Source organism: Magnolia sinica, chromosome 5 (genome assembly GCF_029962835.1).
Source record: "Magnolia sinica isolate HGM2019 chromosome 5, MsV1, whole genome shotgun sequence".
In the NCBI taxonomy this organism is placed as follows: domain Eukaryota; kingdom Viridiplantae; phylum Streptophyta; class Magnoliopsida; order Magnoliales; family Magnoliaceae; genus Magnolia; species Magnolia sinica.
The window spans coordinates 99,053,612-99,076,802 of NC_080577.1; the positions used below are offsets into that span (position 1 = coordinate 99,053,612).

Sequence of the window (23,191 nt, forward strand, 5' to 3'; positions counted from 1 at the left end):
AAATCTGATTTATTTATATTTTTCATTTTTTTTCCAATTTTTAAAGAAAATTATAAAAAAAAAAATCTTATGATACATTTTGTGATTCGATACGATTCAACCCCTACTACGATTTGCGATATGATAACGATTTTGACAACATTGGATCTGATATGGATGACTCAGTCATGGATCACAACCATTCAATAGGTGGCTATAATGGATGGTTAAAAGTAAAATAGTGAGCTATCCAAAATTTCCAAATTCAATGATTAAAGTTGGATGGCTACTACCACACCTCAATGTGATTTGGGATTATGCTCCAGCCACCATTGAATTCATAATTTGGACAGTTGAGACTACCTTACAATTATGCCATGCGTATGACTTCATAATTTAGACAGTTGAGGCTACCTTACAACTATGCCATTCGTATGATGGATGAGGCCCCCACCATTTTAAAATGGTAGTTTACTATCATAGGAATCTAGAGTTTTCTCGTATTATGGAGAAGAGACCACCTACAGGTGGTGACACAGTGGTGCCATACCATCTTTCCGGCCAACGTGCCCCTTGTGTAGAACATTCGTACCAAGAAAATCATAGGCCCTACCTACAAGCGGTGACACAGTGGTGCCATACCATCTTTTCGGCCAATGTGCCCCTTGTGTAGAACATTCATACCAGGAAAATCATAGGCCCTACCATGAAGATCGCCTTGCACAAAAATCAGGTAGATTCACTCAACAGATGGGCCACAATGTTGAGATGAATGGACAACCAATGGTTTAAATCAACATACAAGGTTCACCAATTGGGTGACTAGATCACTCTAATTTTAGACGAGTGATTGTCATGGTGGACTTTCATGGTACAAATATCTCATGCAAGTGGCATGTTAGCAGAAAAGAAGGTTCTGCACCATCAAGTTGGGTTTCTGTTACCTATAGATGATCAATTATGATATTATCACACTAGGTGCTTCACGGAGATCATACATGGTACAAGAAAACCTATCTACACAACACCCCATGTGTTGTCATGGCTAACAAATAAATTATCCAAATCATCCATTGGGTGGGGCCCATCGCAAGTACACCTTGGCACTATGGGTGCAAATGCACCGGATCAGGTCGGGACCGCGGGGGGGCAACCTAACCCAATTAAGATTGGCTCGAAATTTTGGGCCAGACAACCCATTAAAATTCGAGTCAGATCTAGATCGGATCAAAGTAAAAAATGGCCAACCCATTAGTTTAGTGAGTCAAGTCTGCGATAGGTATAGAAATTACAATTTTGAGTTTTCACATAAATAAATGTTTCATACCATCCAATTAGTGATGACAATCCATTTTAATGATAAAAGATAAAATGGTCAATGGTACAAATTCAGTAAATAAAATCAAACAGTCAGGGGAGTTCAATTAGTGTGATTTTTGGCATATTCTCCATTTTGCATGGCCCATCTTGGACCATGCAAATTATTAGATGGTCAGGGTAGTTCAATAAATGTGATGTTTATGATATTCTCCATCGTGCATGGCCCAAGATTGTCACACAAGTAGTGGATGGGTAACTGTGTTTTTAGGAAAGGTGGTGAACTATTGCTATAGTCTAGCTGAAAGGAAAACAAAAAACCCGCGTACATAGTTGAACTATTTTTCTTTAGTCTAGGTCAAGTCTAGGTCTAGGTCTAGGTCAGGTTTGGGTTGGGTCCATTTTAGTATACTCAAATTGGACCCATTTAAAACTTAGTCGGATTTGGGTGGGGTCAAGTTGATATTGAGAGGACCTGGACCCGACCCATTTAGTAATTCGGGTCAAAATTTTGGACCAAAACCCACCCCATAGGTCTAAAATTTGGACCAAGACCCACTAGTTTGCAGATCGGGTCCAATGGCCCATTAGGTTGACCTGGCTCATTTTGCACTCCAATTTGGAGCAATAATTAGACGAGTCCACTTCCCAAGTCAACCAATAGTTACAGCACAAATGGATGGCTGAAAAATTGGGAATGTTTTTCAAACATTATTATAAGTTTATAACACACCTGAAGAATGGATCAAGCTGATGTTGGGTCTAGATCATCTAAATGGTCAGACCCATCCACGTTATGCCGTAACGGCCATTACAGGGCCTTAAAAGCCGTTACGTAAAGGTAATGGTGGCACCCGTTACGTAAAGGTAACAGTGGCAACTGTCATGTAAACATAACGGTGGCAACCGTTACATGTTACGGGGTCATAATGGCTGTTTATGAAAAAAAAAAATGACCCGTAATGGTCCATTACAAGGCATATACAAGTTTTTCAGGGTTTTTTTCAATAAAAAAGGAGACCATAACGGCTGTTATGGGCACCGTAACGGCCATTACGGCTTGTATCGTAAAGGCAAAGGTGGTGGCCGTAATGGCCACTGTTACCATTATGGAATACCTTGGACCCATCTGATGGACAGCTGGGATATGCTAGACCAACACATGGAGTGGCATGGGGATGCTTAGCAATCCCCCGAAAATGAATTTTTTTTAAAATTTTTTGAAAGATACACCGAAAACGAATTCTTGTTCTCGTATATAGGATAAAATTGGGAAGAAATTAAAAAGAAGTGTTGGCATGCATAGGTTCAAGGGTGACAAAGTAACGTCCACTTTGACATCTCTCTTTTTCACTTTTCGTGGCCACATGCCACTCATTAATTGGTCCTAAGCTGGTTGGAGTTTTAGCTTTCAATTTTGGTTAATAAGAGTTTTGGATGGGTAGGGAATTTGGACGGAAACATTTAGACCCAATTTTACAACTCTCTACAGAATACGGAAGGATAGCAAGAGAGAAGAGAGAAAGATCTGGGCATGTGTCATCCCATTGTGAGAGACCGCCCCATATATAGATTACATTGCTTACATTACAACTTCAAAATGTCTGCAGCACAACTATACATATTCCAAATATGGATGATTCTTATCTACAAGGGAAAAAAAAAGTACAATATGGTATACAAGGAATGTGCACTCTCTTTTATAATATGATGCTCCATAGGAGTACTTTTCAATGTGCCTCTCTTACAAGTAAATTCACATTCCCAACAGTGCACTGAGTTCCATATATAAACCATGATTCAAAAACCCAAAAACTCAACTCAACTTGAATGCCATCTGGTCAAATTGACTTAAAGATAAGGCCCTAAATTCGAGCTCTAAAAATAAAAACTCGATAGTTAGGTAATTTTAAAATATAAATGCATTAATTAATAAAAATATGAAAAGAAATTAGAAAACAAAGAAAAAAAAAATCAACTCCAGTTAACTCAATAAGACTTGACGAGACACGAAAAAAAGTGATCTACTCAAGTTTCTCATCAAGCCAACTTGAAATCCAATCGAATAAACTCAGTTGAGTTTTGAGTCAATTAGACAAGTTTTAAAACTATGTTATGGATATATACATTAACTTGTGGCTGTGCATGTAAGGGAAATGACATAGTTCTTAATGATGAAATTGGCATTCTCAGCCGCAATGTCTGGACACAAATTAACTGAATTACTTTCGTTCAACTTAAGTTGCATGGGCATTTTGGGTTAAACAAGCAATTACCTAGAGGAACTCACAGGGAGTTTAATTGATTTAATATGAAGACAAACCTGAGAAACAAAAAAAAAAAAAAAATACATGTTCACTATGAGAAAATCTTAGAGAAGAACTCCAAGCATATAATAGAACTGCTTCAGTAGATGTACCTGCCCTGATGTATCCAGCATGTACCAGACTGCTCCAGCTTGATCTTCACCTTCAACTGGAACAGTCACAGATCCAAGAACTGCGCTTTTCCATACTATATCCCAGTCATATATTGTAACCTTAATCTACAAATAGGATTAGAAAACAGATCAAATTGATCTGAACTGCATGACAAGCATTACAAGAATTTAAACACACTTTTTTATAAGTAAGATGGGCTCGAACCCAAGACCTCAATGTTGAAACACATCATGTCTACCATTGAGCTGCAAGCTTGAAACCCACATTTTACCGAGCTGCACCCCAAGGTATGCTGTCAAATCAGTGCCTCCAAGGCCCGAACTTTGAACCAGATAAATAATTACACAGTATAGGGTTTAAATTACTAATTATGCATGCACTCGTCATATGAACTTCAAAAATGAATCATGCTAGGCCTCTTTGTAGGATGCAACTACCATTCTCTATAGATAGAAAGGCGGATTGTCTGGAAAGGCCAAATTAGATGCCTATAAAGTCCAAATTAATGATCAATCCACATACTCCACAAGGGCTTAAAAGGACTCCCATGGTTAAAAGAAAGCTTGATTAAATCCCTCACTGGATTGAGGAAGTAACCAGTCGAGGTCTTTTCAAACTGTCAAGTTGAGCAAGTTATCTTGACTTATTTTACGTAACAAGACAATTACCTAGAAAATAATTTATTCCAAGCCTGCTAATCATATTCATCTGTTTATGGTGTAGAGGACATTTATTATTTTTGATACTACAATATTTTGTGACTTCATATACACACACCCATCTAAGCCTTACCTTCTAAAAAAAATCCACACCTTGAGATTAGAAACAATGAAATAAAAGACATCAAAGGAAGCCATGAATAACTTCTGGTCTGTGAGCCAGAGAAACAAGTTATCATCTTTGATTCTTCAAGGCTTCCTCTACCAAATTGGTGCATCAGTTCATTTTGGTCACTCGCTGATGGCAGGTGTGGACCAAATCTATTGTCTGATTGCCAAGTGGGGCCCGTAGGATAAATCGCATGGCCAAATAAACAAATCATGGTTCACAACTTCACACACACGCACGCACGCACGCAACCACACAGAGCCATATGTTGTGTAAAGAGGGCCGTACACAAGGTATTTTGAGAGGTATAGTTGGTTTAGATGTTCTTTGGTTCTTAGTTGAATATTCTTTGTTTGTTGGGATTTGACCTCTTTAGTTGGTTCTCTCTTTAGAGAGAGAGTTTAATGAAATGTTCTCTATGAGCCAATAGAATTCTTTATTAGTTTTGGCATCAATTAAGTAACCAATAGAGTTTATAACTTGGCTTTCCAGCATCACTGATGATTTATGTACAAGGCTCTAATCTGTAGCCATTTGTACAAACTATAAACATGAATGATTGATTGCAGTCATCGTAAGGTTTTGGTATTAATTGTTCCTCATTAGCATGTTCTCTAGCAATTGTAGCACCATTATTTTTATCCTATGTGGCTTTATCCTCTTATTTTGGGCACAATTATCAATTATGTGGAATTATTCTACAGGTTGATCATATAAAAGGGGTGCAGAGCCAGCTGAAAAAAAATGGGACAAATCAGAATCACAAACTGATTTATTCAAGAAGGCTAGGATTAGAGTTCTTCATTGGGCAGCGGGTTCAAAGGCCTTCACTGGGTGTTATCTGGATGAATCGAGGAAATTTGTGGGGTGGGGGATTCCTTGTATAGATTTGACGATTTGTTATCATCGATCCGTTCAAGTTGGGGTCCATGTCTGTTTGTTTCCTTCTGTTGTTTCTAATGAAATAATTTTCATTCAAAAGGAGAAGAAAATAAGGTTATTGTTACTGTTCAAAAGGAAAGGAGGAAGTATCTACACATGGTTTCTATTGACTTGTAGACAGTATACGATGGGGTACCTAAGGAAGTTATGCAGTGGGTTACAAGGAAGACTTGGTCCGAAGGAAATGTATTGACATCATTAAAGCATGTATGTGGGTAATGTTACAAGAGTGAGACAGCCTTATGGTGAGATAAATGAGTTCCTACCAGTAAAAAGCAAATGAGTTCCTGATGGCAGCAGGTCCTCCTCAAAGGTCCGCATCATCTCTTTGCATTTGTAATGGATGAATTAACAGCTATCATCCATGATAAGTTCTCATGCATGTCATTTGATGATGATGTGGTGCTGGAACTAGAGGGCAAAAATGCTAAATTAGAGTTTTGGAGGAAGACTAAAGATTTAAAAGCCCACAAAACAGAAAAGAGAATTTGGAATGCAACTTCAGTAGGAATAGTCATAACGTGAGGCTTTAGCTAAGAATGATGACTCAGAGATTCCTCTTGGTGATATGTTTCTCTATATGAGCTCTCTCATATAAAAGGAGAGTTCAAGGAAGATGTCTTGACTCTTGAATACTATAGAATTGTAAACTAGGGCTGGACATCCCCTCTCCTCCTTGGTATATTAATAATGAGCAAGTGAAAAACTAAAATATACCTCAATTAAGAAAAGCAAATATTTCTCGCAAGTCCTAACCAAAGATCCTAACTCTTAATCCACAATTTTAACTAAAGAATAGACAAGAGAAGGTGCAAGGTGGGCTGTACAGTTGTACAACCCATATTTCTCATGCATTAACACTCCCCCTCAAGCTAGAGCATAGATGTTGTCGATGTCAATCTTCGAATATATACATATAGATTGACTGTGAGGTAGAGCCTTGTTGAATAGATCAGCAAGTTGATCCGGAGACCGGACATGGGGTAGAGATTTCACCAATGGAGACCTCATGTATAAAGTGACATATTTAGTTCTTTCATGATAGACTGGATTGTTTGCAATGTAAGATGTCATATAATTATCACAAAACAACCGCATAAGTAGATTAATGACAAACCCCATTTCGTACAATAGTTTCTTGATCCACATTAGCTTATAGGTAGTGTAAGCCATTGCTCTATATTTTGTTTAAGCACTTGATTAGGCCACAACGCCCTGTTTCTTACTCTTCCATGTGACTAGATTTTCTCCCACAAACTTATAGTACCGGGTAGTAGACCACCTATCTATCAAAGAGCCTGCTCAGTCCGCATCAAAATACTTGATGACATGAAGATGATTTTTCGTCTGTACAAAACTCCCTGGCTCGGTGCTCCTTTTAGATACCGCAGATTTTAAACGACCACATCCATTGGTGGTACTCATGGAGAGTTCATAAACTAGCTCACCACAATCACAGTATAACATATGTTTGGTTAAGTAATAGTTAAATGGATGAGCTTCCTAGCCAATCTTTTATACCTCCTTGGGTTTTCAAATATATCTCCTTGATCACTAAAAGTTTGTAACTTGGATCCACTGGTGTATCAACTAGCTTAGTACCAATAAAACTTGTCTCTATGAGCATCGAAAACGCATTTCCATTGGGATAAATTAATTCCTTCCTTCGACCTACCAACCTCCATACCCAAGAAGTATCAAAGATGACCCAAATCTTTTATGAGAAAATGCCTCTGAAGATTTCTTCAACTCCTCAATCCCCCTATCATCATTTCCTTTAACAATAATATCATCATCAACATATACCATTAACACAATAAAACCAAAAGCGCCTTTCTGTACAAAGACAGAATGATCTGCATGACTTTGAATAACACCATAGTTCATCACAACTTTACTGAATATATCAAACCATGTACGTGGAGACTGCTTTAACCCATAGATCACTTTTCTCAGTTTACACACCTTGTCTGACTCCTCCTAAGCAACGAATCCAACTAATTACTCCATATAGATCTTTCATCCCTCCCTATGAGATCACCATAAAGAAATGTACTTTTAATGTCCAGTTGGAAGAGGGGCCAGCCATGGGGAATATAGAAAGAAATGCAAGAATTTTCAAGGGTAAAGAATCATATCTACCTTCCTTGATCACCCACATTGAGGTCTATATAGCCTCCCAGTGTACCATTTGGGTCTCTTCTACGAAACTCCCTTGTCGTTGGCAGAGCTTCTTCACAAATGGAGAGGGTGTCCTGAAGAGCATAAGTAAGATCCATTAAACACTTCGAGATGGGCTTCCCCCACCACCGGACAATGGGAAACTCAATATTAATGATAGCTTGGCAACTCTAGGGAATTGAGTATTGAAGGGATCATTAGAGATAAGATAAACGATATCGTCCTTTGCATCTCAGGTCTAGTGGGGTGGCGAAAACTCTAATAGAGCTGAACTTGGGCGATTAAAATCAGGATCAAGCTATTCTAAATCACTTCCAAGGCATGCCTATTGTAGAAGGAGACTCTTCAACAATCACATGGGCATGATGGAAGGCATTATGCACATAGTCATTAGGTTTCACTCTAAATGACATTAGAATGCATTGAAGGTCTTCTACAATTTACTTTTATTTTTTTAATTCAGTCCCAAGAGAGGAAAAGTTTATTATTGACCTTATTGCGAAGAAGTACATAAAGCTAATCTTTGCAAAGGGGACTCATACATTGCCTCGATGCAGATCGTTCTTCTTTATCTTCTTTTTTTTTTTTTTTTTTTCCTTTAATAAAATTCTCTGTGTTGCTCACAAAAATAATTTCAAATGTGTAGGTCTAGTTAAAATCCATGTTCGGGAGATTCCTCAAACTATCTGGTTTTACCTAGGATCTACGATTCGAAAGGATGGAGAGATCAATGGGAATGCGTCCAACAAAATTAGAGCAAGTAGATGGATTGGAGGTGTTCCACTAGAGTATCGTGTCATTGTCACATGCCTGTAAAATTTAAGGGAACTTATCATAATGCAGATAATTGATCGATTACACTAGATGGGGTAGTGTTCAGCACTTTGATGGCAACATGAATACATGATGAGATTCTAGAAGGGATATAATTAAGAACAAAGTCTTATGAAGTAGCCTCGAATTAGTCCTAATGAGAGAAAATCATAGAGAGCAGATTGAGATGATTCGGTCATGTACATCAAAGGGAAAAGCCGGCTTTGGTAAGGAGGGGAACACTGATTAGGTTTAAGGACTGAAAGAGATGACGAGATGAAGACCTAAAAGAATACAAATCGAGGTGGTGAGAAGGGACATGTTCATTTACCAAGGATAGGGCTTGGATACAAAGAATTGGTGAAATAAAATTGTAAAGTCAATCGCAAATAGCTCGTCAATGCTATAATGGTGATCACAATATGTTGACCATGGAAGTTTCTACAACTCGAAATTTATGCACCCAGTTGCTATTCGATTTTCTTTTCCAAGTAGTAAGCATTTTTTAGCACTTCAAGAAAGTTATTTAGCCTCACTAACCACAAATTGAAGTAGGTTATTTAGCCTTCTGCATTCTTTTTTACTCTTTTTTTTTTTTGGGTGGCTTCACAAACTTATTGCATAACAATAAAAATAAAAATAAAAATAAAAAACAGCCTCATATTCATGTCGTTTATAAGGAAAGATATACTAAAAATATCGCATAAAAGACTGGCTAAATCAATGTAGTAATGGTCATAAAAGGTCTATGTTTGCTATTGTTGTTAAATTCATAAATGCAATCTATAGAATAATAAAAATGACACCAACCCATGTGATGAAGACAAAATCAAAACTAATGAATAGACAAGGAATGAAATAAAATCCATTGAAGCATTTCAATGCAAAATAAAAAAATAATACAAAATTCATTTTCAATATGATTTTGCATGTAAACACCCAGCTATGTCAGAAGCAAATACACCTATAGCTACCTGAACAGGAAGCTCATCAACAAAAAAATTGAACTCCTCTCCCCACATTGGGTTTCTCGAACCAGGAACCATGGAACTGCATAAACAAGAAGAGATGAAATCTTAGGCAAGCTAATACTGAAAACTTGCCACATATAGGCTGTAGCCAAATTTATTTATTTTTTTGATATAACTAAAATATAAAGTGAATTAGTTGCAAGAAATTAGATGCCAAGTGGACAAATAGAAGAAATAGGCATCAAGTATTTTGAAGGGAGTTTAGCGATTCATGTTTGGAGGCATAGTTGCATTAGCTATCAAAAAAAAATCATACTTGGTTGCATGGGAAAATGGGTGCATATAAATCTGAAAAAGATAAGAAAACTAAAAGTATGTCCAGAATAGACAAGACAAACTATGCAAAATCTTTAAAAAATTAATGATACATATGTTTCTTTCTTGAATTCTCATAAACTTACCACATCAGTGCATGTGGGTTCGAGCTACCATTCATACTCAATATGGTATTGAGAATCAACCGACCAAGGTTTGCCATATTGGCATCCAGGACCTTCTAGTATACGAAATTAGTACTATGTTTACCTATTTTGGCGTGTCTAAAAAATCTTCATTATAATTTGTGTTAACTTTTTTTCTATTTCAGATCTTAAGATATTTTCTTTTAAGATTCTGGACTCAATTTCCCTACTGGCCCCATCTGAGACAAGTCTTGTCAGCTTCAGCAATGCAACTTGAACTCAGTTCCAAGCGAGCTGAAACGAGATTTTGAACCATGCTACCACCTAACTTACAGTAGAAAGGGAGAAAGGAGAAGTGTGAAAGGGAGAGAAGATTGTGGAAGAGGAAAAAAAAAAAGAGTTTAGGGCAAAAGCTAATGTGAATGACTAACACATACACACACAGAGAGAGAAGAGTGAGAAAGAGAAAAAAGGCAAAAGAGAATTTAAGGCAAAAGACTATTGCGGCTGACACATGCGCACAAGCGCGCGCATGCACACAAATGACTTGATGAAATCTGATCAAGCTGAGTTGCCTCAGCCAAGTTGAGTCAAGTCTTTTTGAGTTTTCAAACATACGCCTTTCAACTATCACCAGCCATAGTTTTAGGGAGAGAAGAATCATAGATCTTGAGAATGCTATAGTCCTAGAAATATGATCAAGTTTGAGTTGACTCGGCACAGTTGAGTCAAGTCTTTTTGAGTATTCAAACATATAGCTGTTCAACTCTATCACCAGCCATAATTTTATGGGGGAGAAGAATCATAGATCTTGAGAATGCTGAAGTCCTACTTGATACCACATTCATCTAAAACTCAAAGATGCCAGGTTAAGTTTCTAAGAATAGAAAACTAGCTACCAATTTTCAAGCTTTCCTATAAATACATTTTTTTCCCATGAAAAAAAAAAAAATGTTTGCCTCAAGCCAAAAATAAGAAGTTTCTCAAATTCCATAAAAGACATAGCCGTCGTATACTTGGTCTCTATTCAACTATAACAAGCTGATGACATTCAGTCTCAAATTCTTTTCAATCCTGAGTACACATTCTTCATGGCAGATATGTCCACATCTAGATATTCATTCCCTAATTGTTTGCAATCTGGTGTATGAGGGTTTCTTCAATCCTTTCCCATCTGGTATTTGCTCCACACATTTATTTTTTAACGTATTTTTCACTAATATGTCCAAAACCTAGATAAACTAGACATCCAAACTCCAAGATAGAGTTCCCTTCATGGAAGATGGCAAATCTTCCTCACTACGAACACTACTGTATAATATCCTACACAATAGGTGACTTACTAATTTGATCTTACTATGCAGAAGACAGCAACCATAACTCACTAAAATAAACTAATAGACCAACATGTCAACCACTACACAAAAGCTTCAGTTGTTGAGTAAAGTGAGAGTGACAAGAGATGGCAATACCTGTGAAAAGATATTAAGCAACAATAAAACAAAATGGACAAGCAGGGGCAATCACCTAAACCGTTTTTGGGAACCACAAGTGATAATAGCATAAGGATCTGACGTTCCATTTAAGTTTGCTCCAATCAGGTTCTTGGCTGCCAAAAGTTCCAACTGAAATAAGGAACGAAAGGCACTTGCCTTGTTAGAAAAGGAACTCATTTCAGCAGAAAGTAGTGACCGCCAAGGAACTATAATACTTTTGTACCAGCAAACCATCCTAAATAATATTAAGTGTGGAAGAAATAGGTAAGGCACTAGAGTGTTTGGATTCATACAAGATACTTATGCATAATCCACAAGATCCAAGTACCTTGATCACATATGCTGAAGTACTTTGTGAATCTCCTTTCAACTGGCCCATCTACAAAATAAGTGCAGAACTGCATGTCAAACAAATGGAATAATTACTCCATGAGAGATATAACAAAAAAGTTTATGACTAAAGCCCAGCTAGCTGCAGGCTCATCATTGAGCATGAAAATGGAAGAAACAATATTAGTTGGCCAACTTAATGACCGAGAGAGAGGGATGTGTCTAAGGGAGTGCACAAATGTGAAGAGTCACTGAAGACCACCAGTGCAGAGACAAATGAGTTCACCATTACTGCAAGAAACAGAGGTCAGCATTGAACATGTATCTTTTTGCCTGGGTTATTGACAAGTTGACAAGGCATTTACAAGAAGAGGTCCTGTAGAGTATGTTTCTTGCATATGGCATAATTTTGATTAATGAGATGAGGGAAGGGGTAACGCAAACCTAGAACTATGCAAGAATGCTTTAGAATCTAAAGGTCTTAACTCTTAAGTTAGTCGGACTATAACATACTTATATGGGATGCAATTTTAGTAAACATAGGAGTGCAAATGATGCAGGCTAAACTGGGCCCAAGATCCATAGGCCAGGCCTTCACATTAAGCCCAAGCCCAGGCGTCACAATTGGGACATCAATACAGAGGCCCATGCCTCCTGTTTTTAGGTAGTTAGATAAGAAAATCAATCAGCTAGCCATGCAGTAGTTAATCAATCAAATCTTCTTAAATGCATTCTTATCCTTTTGGGCGTGTCTCTATTACTTTTCCATTTTTGTAATAAGTCATTGATTGTCAATGACATTATGAACCTACCTTCTTTGTACGTCTAAAGAGCCTATGTAAGGGCCTTATATGAGTAGTCTCAAGGCACCTTTGAAATGAATAAAATTTCTAGATTGTTCTCCTTCCACTTTATTTTTGGTTCTCAAGCTTGGATTGAAAGTACCTGCGTTTGAGCGGAACCTTCCCATCAACCAACTGTGCCAGTTTGGTATCAGAGCGGGTTTCAACGGCTGGATTGAAGTCCCCTCTGGGTCAACAATAATCTCGATATTCTGTTTTCAGGTTCGTTAATCATAAATTTCTGCATCTTTTCTTTTGTTCTCTTCATTGCATCTATCCACCAGAGGTCGGCATCGAACCTATATCTTTTTTGCATGGGTTATTGACGGGTTGACAAGGTATTTACAAGAAGAGGTCTTGTAGTGAATGTTTCTTGCAGATGGCATAATTTTGATTCACGAGATGAGGGAAGCGGTAACACAAAGCTAGAACTATGCAGGAATGCTTTAGAATCTAAAGGTCTTAACTCAAAAGTTAGTCGGACTCCAACATACTTAGACGGGATGCAATTTTAGTAAACATACGAGTGGAAATAATGCAGACTGAACTGGGCCTAAGATCCATGGGCCAGGCCCCATGGCTGGCCCATCAATAAGGAACCCAAGCCTCCTAGTTTTAAGTAGTTAGCCAGTAAAATCAATCTGCTAGTTATGCAATAATCAATTAATCAAATCCTCTTAAATGTGTTCTTACGCCTTGGGCATCTCTCTATTACTTTTCCATTTGTTGTAATAAGACATTGGTCATTAATGACATTATCAACCTATACCTTCTTTGTATGTCTAAAAAGTCTATTTAAGGGCCTTATATGAGTAGTCTCAAGGCACCTTTGACATGAATAAAATTTCTATATTGTTCTCGTTCTACTTTATTTGTGGTTCTCAAGATAAGATTGAAAGTGCCTACATTTGAGCAGAACCTTCCCATAAACCAACTATGCCAGTTTGGTATCAGAGCCGGTTTCAATGGCTGGATTGAAATTCTTGATCAACAACAATCTTTATATTATGTTTCCATATTCTTTAATCATAAATTTCTGCACCTCTTCCTTTGTTATCCCCATTGCATCTATTCCTCGTACCCCCTGGATCAACGACAATCTTTATATTCTGTTTTCAGATTCTTTAATCATAAATTTCTGCATCTCTTCTTTTATTCTCTTCATTGCATCTATCCCTCGTACCCCCCTAGATCAACAACAATCTCGATATTCTGTTTTCAGGTTCTTTAATCACAAATTTATCCATCTTTCTTTATTCTCTTTATTACATCATTCCCCCCCCCCCCCCCCCAAAAAAAAAAAAAAAAAAAAACACTTTTTCTTTTATTTTTCAAGCCCAAACGTCCAACTAACAAGGGGAGACCCTGGTTGGTAGCCATCTACCCCCAAAAATTAGCCCATTAAAACTTTGGGGAAATAATTGCCCCATTCCAAGCCCATTAAAAACCCAAAAAACAGCCATATTCCAGCCTATTAAAAGCCCCAAAAAAAAATCAGCCATGTTCCAGTCCAAATCCAACCCATTAAAAGCCCAAAATCCAGCCCCTATTCCATCCCATTAAAAGCCCTAAAAATTAGCCCTATTCCAGACCAAAATCCAGCCCCTATTACAACCCAGAATCCAACCCCCATTCTAGCGCATTAAAGGCCCTGAAACCAGCCCTATTCTAATTTAATCCAGCCCATTAACAGCCCAAAATCCAACCTATTAACAGTCTACATTCACCCTTGTTCCAACCCATTAAAACTTAGAATCTTAGACCATTAACAATCTTCTATTCTAAACTAGAAACCGCCCTATATTTTGTCCATTACTTTGTCGAGTCACCCCCTGATACAATGTCTACCCGTAATGGTCACATCTATCAAGGGAGGCTTACCAATCAATAACGAGACAATGATATCACTGAGCTATTTGCAAGGGTTGCCAGCCTGAAAACCACTATTGACCAAAAACATGGAGAACAATATGGAGAGCAACCTGATTCAATCGGAGATCTTGATAGCAACCCAAATCCGCAACCAAAGTTTCAGCCAAAACCTTTGATGAATCAAAATGGTATTGGTCCTTGAAAGTATGTTTATGACTTCTGCAACAGCTCTTTACACAGAGAGCCCATGACTAGAGCTGTACACGAACCGAGTTAGCTCGGTTAGCTCGCTCAACTCGACTCCAAAAAGCTCGATTCGACTCGGTTCGAAATTGAGTTCGAGCCGAGTCGAGATGATTTTTTTAGCTTGAACAAATTTCGAGCCGAGTTCGAGCTTGCCCGAGCTCGACTCGACTTGGATCGAACCCCAACTCAAATCGAACTCGAATCGAACCAGTTCAGTGGCTCAATTATTTTGATATTGATGTTGCTCAGCAAATGTTTGATGAAATGACTCAACGAAGTGTCGGCTGGGGGCAAGGAAGGTATGGATATGAAACAAACACCCTTGTGTCTTGATTTTTATGTTGCCTATTAAGTGTTTGATGAAATACCTGTAAACCGATGTTGCTGCTTTACATTCCATTAGAAATTGAAGGTGCACTCCATGTGTTTGAGAAAATGCCGCAAAGGCTCGATCTTGGCTTGAACTCAGCTCGAACTAGCCCGAGCTGCTGACCGAACCGAGTTAAGCTGGCTAGTCAGGCTCAAGGACCGAGCCGAGCCGAGTTCGAGCAAGGGTCGGCTAGTGGCCGAGCCGAGTCAAGTTATGCCAAGCTCAACTTGTGTACACCTCTACCCATGGCACACCGACAGAGACACCCAAGAAAGACAAGATCACCAAGAACGCACAAGTTCCATTTTTAGACTTCACGGGTCGTCTTAATGCAAATGCTTTTGTTGATTAAATTACAACGCTTGAAGATTATTTTGCATGGTAAGACATGGATGATATCCAAAGAGTGCCCTTTGTCAAGATTAAACTAAATGGCCCAACAAGAATCTGGTAGCAAAGCATTACCGATAAGAGGTTGGGTTCTCTCTAGGTAATGGCCTGAAGATCAAGTTTTGGGAAGACATTTGGGTGGGGGAGCAAAATTTGCAAGAGGTGTTTCCGATGGTAGCTAGGTTGGCATTGGGAGAGGGGATTGTAGTGGCAAGTTGCTTCTTGTTTCAAGGTGATGTATGCATTTGGGCTCCGCTGTGTAGGAGGAATTTGCATGATGACAAACTCAAGGAGTTAGTTGGTTTGTTGTCCCTCCTTGACAAGGTGAGGCCGATGCTATTTGAACCGGATTCCATGTTGTATTTGAAAGATAGATCTGGAAGATTTTTAGTTAGATCATTCTATTTGTATCTGAAGGGAAGTGATTTCATTATTGAGATTAGTTCGTCAACGGAAGTTTCTCATTATGGTGCTCCTTCTAGGGTGGCGGCTTTCGCTTGGCTAATAGGGTGTAGCAAGGTTCTGACAGTGGATAATCTTAGGAAAAGAAAGATAATTCTTCCGTATGTTTGTGTGATGTGCTTTCAAGATTAGGAAACAGTGGATCATCTTTTTATCCATTGCGACTTTGCAAGACAGGTGTGGCGGAAGTTCTTCAGCCTTTTTGGAGTTATGTGTTTTTCCAAATAACATTGGTCAATTTTTTTATATGTGGCATGAGGGTATTCATGGGAATGTGGCTCGAAAAGTGTGGCATCTTGTTTTTCCAAATAACATTGGTCAATTTTTTTATATGTGGCATGAGGGTATTCATGGGAATGTGGCTCGAAAAGTGTGGCATCTTGCTCTGCTAGCGGGTTTATGGTTCTTATGGTTGGAAAGGAACAATAAAACTTTCAAAAATTGTTTAGGTCAAGTTCAAGAAGTGTTTATCAAGGCAAAATCTCATGTCATAGAATGGGTAGTGGCCACAAAGGCCGTAATGCATTTTCCGGTCAATTGGGCTAAAAACCAAAGGTTGTTGGGAGGCTATATAGTCCTTTTCATTTTCTTTTTGTATATTTTGGCTTCGGGCATTTCTTGCAATTTTGTTCTAATCGCTCAAAAAAATAAAATCATCATGGGTTGCCTTACTATCACTAAGTGGGTTGAGATGAAAGAAAAGCTGGAAAGTAAGTATTTGCTTTCAGACTACATAGAGACCCTCCTTCAGGAACTCCTGACATTCAATCAAGGAACTTTATCAGTGGATGACTACATTGAGAAGTTCAATAGGTTTTTTGTCTGTTGTAAGTTTGCAGAGACAAATCGCATACAACTAACCGCTATCGTACAACCAAGAGATCTAGCGTAAAATGGTTATGTATGATTTCAAGTCAATTAACAATATTCAGCGGAAGTTTCGACAAGTTAAACAGCAACTGCGACAATATACTCTTTGAAACTTTGGCTCTCTAGCCAAGGAACCTTATGTGAGAAAAGGTCTAGATCCACATCTTAATCAAACTCTGCCACAAGGATACCAACCACCTCCATACCCTTTTCAGTTGTGCCTACAAATGCAGACTCCACTTGTAAGGCAATCACAACCTTTACAACGACCTCTAGCACGGAATTCATACCAAAGGCATCCAACACTGCAGGGACATGGCACTAAAGGGTGAGGTCCTAATCCTCCCCTTTGGCAAGAACGGCGGAGTGTTGACTGTTGCGAACAAATATAACACTTCTCCAATGAATGTTCGCAAGCCAGGACCTCCATTACTGTGATAATGAAGACCCTTACTAGCTGAGCGGCCACGAGTATATGACCGAGATGGAACAACCCTATGTAAAGCCTGCATCACAACCAGAAGACCTCCCCATTGAAACCGTTGTGAAACATGAGGTTAAAGGCCCCCCTCTTATCATACGTGCCTCCTCACCACCACCAAGGAGGAAGAGGAAGACTAACGACAGACCACAATTTTCCATACACGAGTAAAATGCTAGGGTAGATTATATAATATGATTATCAATGACGGCAGTGCAATGGACATCATCTCACAAGTAACTGAGAAGCTCAAATTACCAACTAAAAGCCATCCAAAACCATATAAGAATATGTGGGTTGATAACACTGTCACCCCCGTAAGTCGATGGTGTTTGGTATCCTTTAAAATCAACATTTATGAAGACGACATTTGGTGTGACATAATTCCGATGAATGTTGCCCACATTCTTCTCGGTCGACCTGCAGTCTTTAATCGAAAGGTACAAAGCGATGGTGAGGTTAATACGTATACTTTCCTATGGCAAGGTCATCGGATTTGCTTTCACCCATTATAACCTACGTCACCTCCTTCATCTACCCCCCTCGCCCCCAATCAACGACATTGGCTAGCCTTCCTAACTCCTATTTGTTCACCATGTGGAAGTTTAAAGAAAAGAACAAGGAAAGAAGCGTGATGTTTGCAATGGTACAAAACAGGTGCGGAAACATGTTATTGATTAAGATGAGTTTATATCTCATGAAATCAAATCCATGCTCTTCCAAGGTTTGGTTCCTAATTGGAGATAGATACTTTTGGCTTCGACTAAAATCGAATGTCATGAAGATATATTAATTATGTAGGGTTTGTCAACTCGCTAAGGGCAAGGTGTTCCGTAACAGTAATGGTGGCCGTAACGGCCACCACCGTTACCTTTACGATACGAGGGATAATGGCTGTTACAGCCACGTAATGGCTGTTACGGTCTCTCTTATTTATTTATTGAAAAAAACCTCTGAAAAACCTGTATCTGCCTTGTAATGTTGATTAAAAAGTATGAAAAACTTGTATCTGTCCCATAATAGACCATCACGGACCCCGTAACGTGTAACATTGCCACCGTTACCTTTACGTAATGGCCTTTACGGCACACCATGGCTAAGGGTCAAAAGAAAATAGTGGGCTATATAAACCACTGCTGATTCTACATGCTTCGTGGGAAGATCTTAACATGGACTTTGTCCTTAGTTTGCCAAAGACCGCTCGAAAGTTGATTCAATATCTGTGGTAGTTGACTGATTTTCAAGGATGGCCCATTTCATACCATGTTCAAATACAGCAGATGCCTTGAAGAATGCTCAAGTATTTTTTCATGAGGTTGTTCGTCTTCATGGACCTCCAAAGACAATTGTGTCAAATTGTGATACCAAGTTTGACTTATTTCTAAAAAACTCGTTAAATAGTAATGAAGACCAAGGTTCAGTTCTCTGGTGCCTACCACCCTTAGACCGATGGTGAAACATAAGTGGTCAACCGTAGCTTAGGCAAGTCATTACAGTGTCTCTTTTGCGATCATATAGCTACATGGGACTTAGTAATACTCATGGTTGAATTTACCTATAATAACTCAGTCAACAAATCCACAGGGATGTCACCTTTTGAAGCAGGTATAGTCGATTTGGTTCCTCTACACATAGAGTTGAGACCAAGAGTAGGAGCCGATGACTTCATCTGCCATATGCAGTAGGTGCATGACGAAGTTCAATGTAATATCCCCGCAAGTGATTTAAGGTATAAGCAACATACAGATGCAAAACATCATTTTGTAAAATTCGCGGACAACGACATGGCTCTGGTTGATATTCATCCTGAAAGGTTACCCCTGAATCGTCGAAGAATCTCCACCCTCACAATGCAAGACCATTCAAAACCATAAAGAATATTAGTGTCAATGCTTAAGTTTTGAATCTCCCGCAAGATTTGCCTATTGGTTATACTTTCAATGTGGAAGATCTTTCCGTCGATTGTGAGCATCATCTTGATGATGGTATCGAAGAACAAGTTATTACACTTCCGACCATTTTGTCACCTACAAATACGATCATTGATGTTCTCGATGACCAGATTGTCTCCACGCACCAAGGTGGTTACCAGAAGTTTCTCACTCATTGGCAAGGACGATCTCTCTGTCTGATGTTACATGGATCGCAGATATAGACTTCGAGGACCCAAATCCTGACCTCTATAAGCAATATCAGGCTATTAACTCGCTAGAGTCAAGTTCTTTCATGCTAAGGAGGACTGATGCAGGTTGAACTGGGCTCAAGATCCATGGGGCTAGGCCCAAGCCTCCTATTTAGGTAGCTAGTGTGCAATAATCAATTAGTCGAATCTTCTTAAATGCATTCTTATCCCTTAAGTTGATAATATCAGCCAATATATCACAAACACTGGTACCCACAGGAACCCCAATTGGAGGAGGTAAAAACTAATGTATCAAACAGGGACCAACTTCTGCTTCCGACATTCAAAAACCATAAACATCCAAAAGGTGGACAAGATCAGTATTTAGTGGGTACTGGGTCCTACTTGGAGGTCCCATAGATCAAAGTTTGGACTGATCGAAATATCATAACTATCTGATCGGTGTCCTACAAATGCAAAGTGAAAGACAGATAAGAAAGATTAGCCGCACTGCTTACTGAACAGTGAAAGTCTTCCAAGGGTTAGGATCACCAGTCAGTCTGATTTCTGAGCTATGGGCCATCCAAAGCAGGCTCAAGATTTCATGTTTTTTAAGATTTCGGATGCAGAACGCCACATTTGTGACAGACACATATAAGTGTCGGTTGTGCTACCAATAACTAAACTTGAGTATTAAAAAAAAAAAAAAGACAAGATAAGCATCAAAATATAGAAAATAAAACAAATATTAATAAGAAAGAACCGAAATGGAAAAAATGACTGAATTTCCGAATCGAATTTCTCACACGAAAATCATCGCACCCGAGCAGCGGGTCTGATCGAATTCAAACCACAGTTTCAGTGTGTATGAGGAAGCCAAGCAACAGACCTGATCTCCATCATCCGATTCCGAAATAAGCTCGCACACGCCTGTCCGATCGACTCCAGTTCCATCAAAAGAGACTTTCATGAGGAACGAGTACATGGCGATAACCAACACCGCCGCGGCAACGGTGATCTTGATCTCCCACCATGAGGGGACGAGGAAATCGAAGGCGATCTCGGCCATCCCCGCAACAGTTGGTGAGTGGAAGAGATCGGAGAACAGGAATTCTAGGGTTTGGGGCGTGGGATTTCTAGGGTATGGAAATTTGAGAAGAAGATCCATGAGAGAGGTGTATTCGAGGAGAGGGAACGGGCATTTCAGAGTCAAAACGACGGTTCGTTGGAGGGAGAGGAGCGACAGCAAGAGCGAGAGCAAGATTACCGTGAAAAAGCGAATGGGAATTTATAACGGTTGAGTTCCTGAAATGCCCCTCCTTTTGTTCGTGAATATTAAGAGTTCCTGCTGGTGTGACGTGGAATAAAGTGATCATAGAGGGATGTTTTTGGAAGACAAAATTGACATTCGGATTTCTGTTAATATCGAAGATGCCATTCGCGTGGACTCTGTCATGACGTGACTGGGCTTTGGACGAGAGGATGCTGCCCGTCTAAAGGCAAGCACACGTGCCAAACGGCGCACGTGTGATAGGTTAGATTTTCCTGTCGAAAAATCAGATTGTTTCGATGTTCAGGTGGGCCACAGCTGTGAGAAACAAATGATGATTGGGGAAAGTTGTTTTGGCCGTCCGTTGTTCGGCACATTGTGGCCCACTCGATGACTGAAAAACCTTTTTTTTTTTTTTTGGGCCGGGTTTGGGTAATACCCGACCGGGACCTAGCAAGAGACGGACGGTCCTGCCTGGTGCTCTGTGGGGCCCACCGTGATTATGTGTTTTATCAGGGCTGTCCATCCCATTTGAAATTTTATTTTAAGTGATGAGCAAAATAATGAGGCAGATCTAATTCTCAGGTGGGACAGAACGGAGATTTCCTCCTAAAGCCTTTCGCAGGAAGATCCTCAGTTGAGAACTCGGGTAGGGCTCACTCTAATGTTTGTGAGAAATCCATTCTATCTATTAGTTTTTTGAGTTTATTTTAAGGCATAAGGCTAAAAATGAACCGGATCGAATTTTAAGTGGGCCAAAAATGTGAGAATTGAACATCCACAGTTGAAGGGCCATAGAATTTTTGAATCTTGCTAATATTTATGTTTTCATATGTTTTCAGTTCATTCCAGCAGAAATGATGTTATAAATGGTATGGATGGCATTTAAACATCACCGTGGACTCATTGGGGTTTCAACTGTAGGAATTTCCCTTACCACTTTTTCCTTTAACAAGGCTCACCTGAGTGTTGGGTACTGCTCACTTCTCGTCTCATATCTTGAAATGAGCTCATAAAACGGATGGACGTGGAGGATTCCTTACAAGTGCAGGAACTTCCTGCCAAAGGCCATCCATTTCAGTCAATTAAAAACTTAAAGAATAAATCGTTATGGTCCACCTTAGATAATCATTATGGTCCACCTTAGATTCGGATCTTCTTCATTTTTTGAATCACAATAAAAAATTGATCTGAAAAAATGGATGAACGGTGTGGATACAGAATACATACATCAAGGTGGGCCACACGGTAACTTATGGTAATGGCCGTACCATCTTGGGTGAAGCAGGGGTCTCACCTAATCTGCTACCCAATCCACTTGTTTTGACCGTATAAAGATTATATCCGTTAATGTAAAAGTGTTCAGAGACCGTTGTTTATATTTGGTAAAGCTTGGCTTTATATAAGCAGTGACAGCTCAGATGAGGAAAAAATCCTTAAGATTTAAATTACCCAACTGATATGTATGCTCAACTTTAGTTGTATCACCGAATCGAACGAGGAAATTAAAGGAGAGAGCATGAGGCAGAAAGAAAGAGAGAAAGCAATTATTTCATTTACAGTGATTCAAACTCTATTATGGTTTATGTATATGGAAAATAGTTTTCTTTTTTTAATGATCATCCAAGGCAATTAAAAAATTAAAGAAAAAACGGTTATAGAGATGAAAGAGAAAACCATTACATAAAATGTTTGAATTTTTAAATTTAAAAAAAAATTCATGTGTTACCCGTAACCAGACACCTACAATATGTACCTATATTATTTTAATTTTTATAAAAAGTATAATTGTGCGACACTTTACCTTAGTGGTAATAACCCTACGAACGATTTGGATAACATATAAACATCATGATTGGCTAGGAAAAGGTTTCAATGGTGAAGCATTCCGCTTCCATTGTTTCATGTGGTGTGGCCCACATGAGTTCATAATAGGTTAGACTACCAGTCAACTAAATACAAGTGGCACATAAAATCAATCAAAGAAAAAAAAATTTTAAAAATCTCTTAATTCTATCCTTGAAGTTCCTCAATTCTTTCCTATTATGGTGGGCATGACTTACTGTATCATTTCTCATGGGTGCGGATGAGGTGCGGGCCCCACCTCACCCAAGACAGTGTGGCCAATACTGTGGGGCCCATTTTGATGTATGTATTCTATATCCACGCCGTCCATCCATTTTTTCTGTTCCCTTTAGGGCATGTACCCAAATATGGAGGAAATCCAATTCTTAGGTGGACCATATCATAGGAAATAGTAGTTATTGGCCATTAATGAACCACATAAGTCTAATATTTTATTTTTATTTTTTACTTTCATGTAGGTTTACGTGACCTTATCAACAGGCTGGATGGGTCCTAGGAAGTATTTAATGGTAGGGCGTTCACTCACTATTGTTTTTTGTAATATGGTTAGTCTGATATTTGGATCTTCATTTTTGGGCTCATGCACTGAAATGATACGTAAAAATGGATGGACAACATGGATTTAGAGTACCTACATCAAG

General features: G+C 38.9%; 1 protein-coding gene across 1 annotated transcript in view; it reads right to left on the minus strand.

Annotated features, from left to right (window-relative positions):
• LOC131246408 (BAG-associated GRAM protein 1) overlaps nt 1-20,658 on the minus strand; it is a 51,554-nt gene extending 30,896 nt beyond the window's left edge. Inside the window, exons 1-6 of the mRNA XM_058246515.1 lie at nt 20,304-20,658; nt 11,758-11,808; nt 11,461-11,558; nt 9,476-9,551; nt 3,716-3,841; nt 3,573-3,619 (exon numbers count right to left, since the gene is read on the minus strand). Of these exons, the coding sequence (XP_058102498.1) occupies nt 3,573-3,619; nt 3,716-3,841; nt 9,476-9,551; nt 11,461-11,558; nt 11,758-11,808; nt 20,304-20,582 (677 nt within the window). The 5' untranslated portion in view covers nt 20,583-20,658. The remainder of the gene's footprint in view (nt 1-3,572; nt 3,620-3,715; nt 3,842-9,475; nt 9,552-11,460; nt 11,559-11,757; nt 11,809-20,303) is intronic.
• Between the last annotated feature and the right edge of the window lie 2,533 nt (nt 20,659-23,191).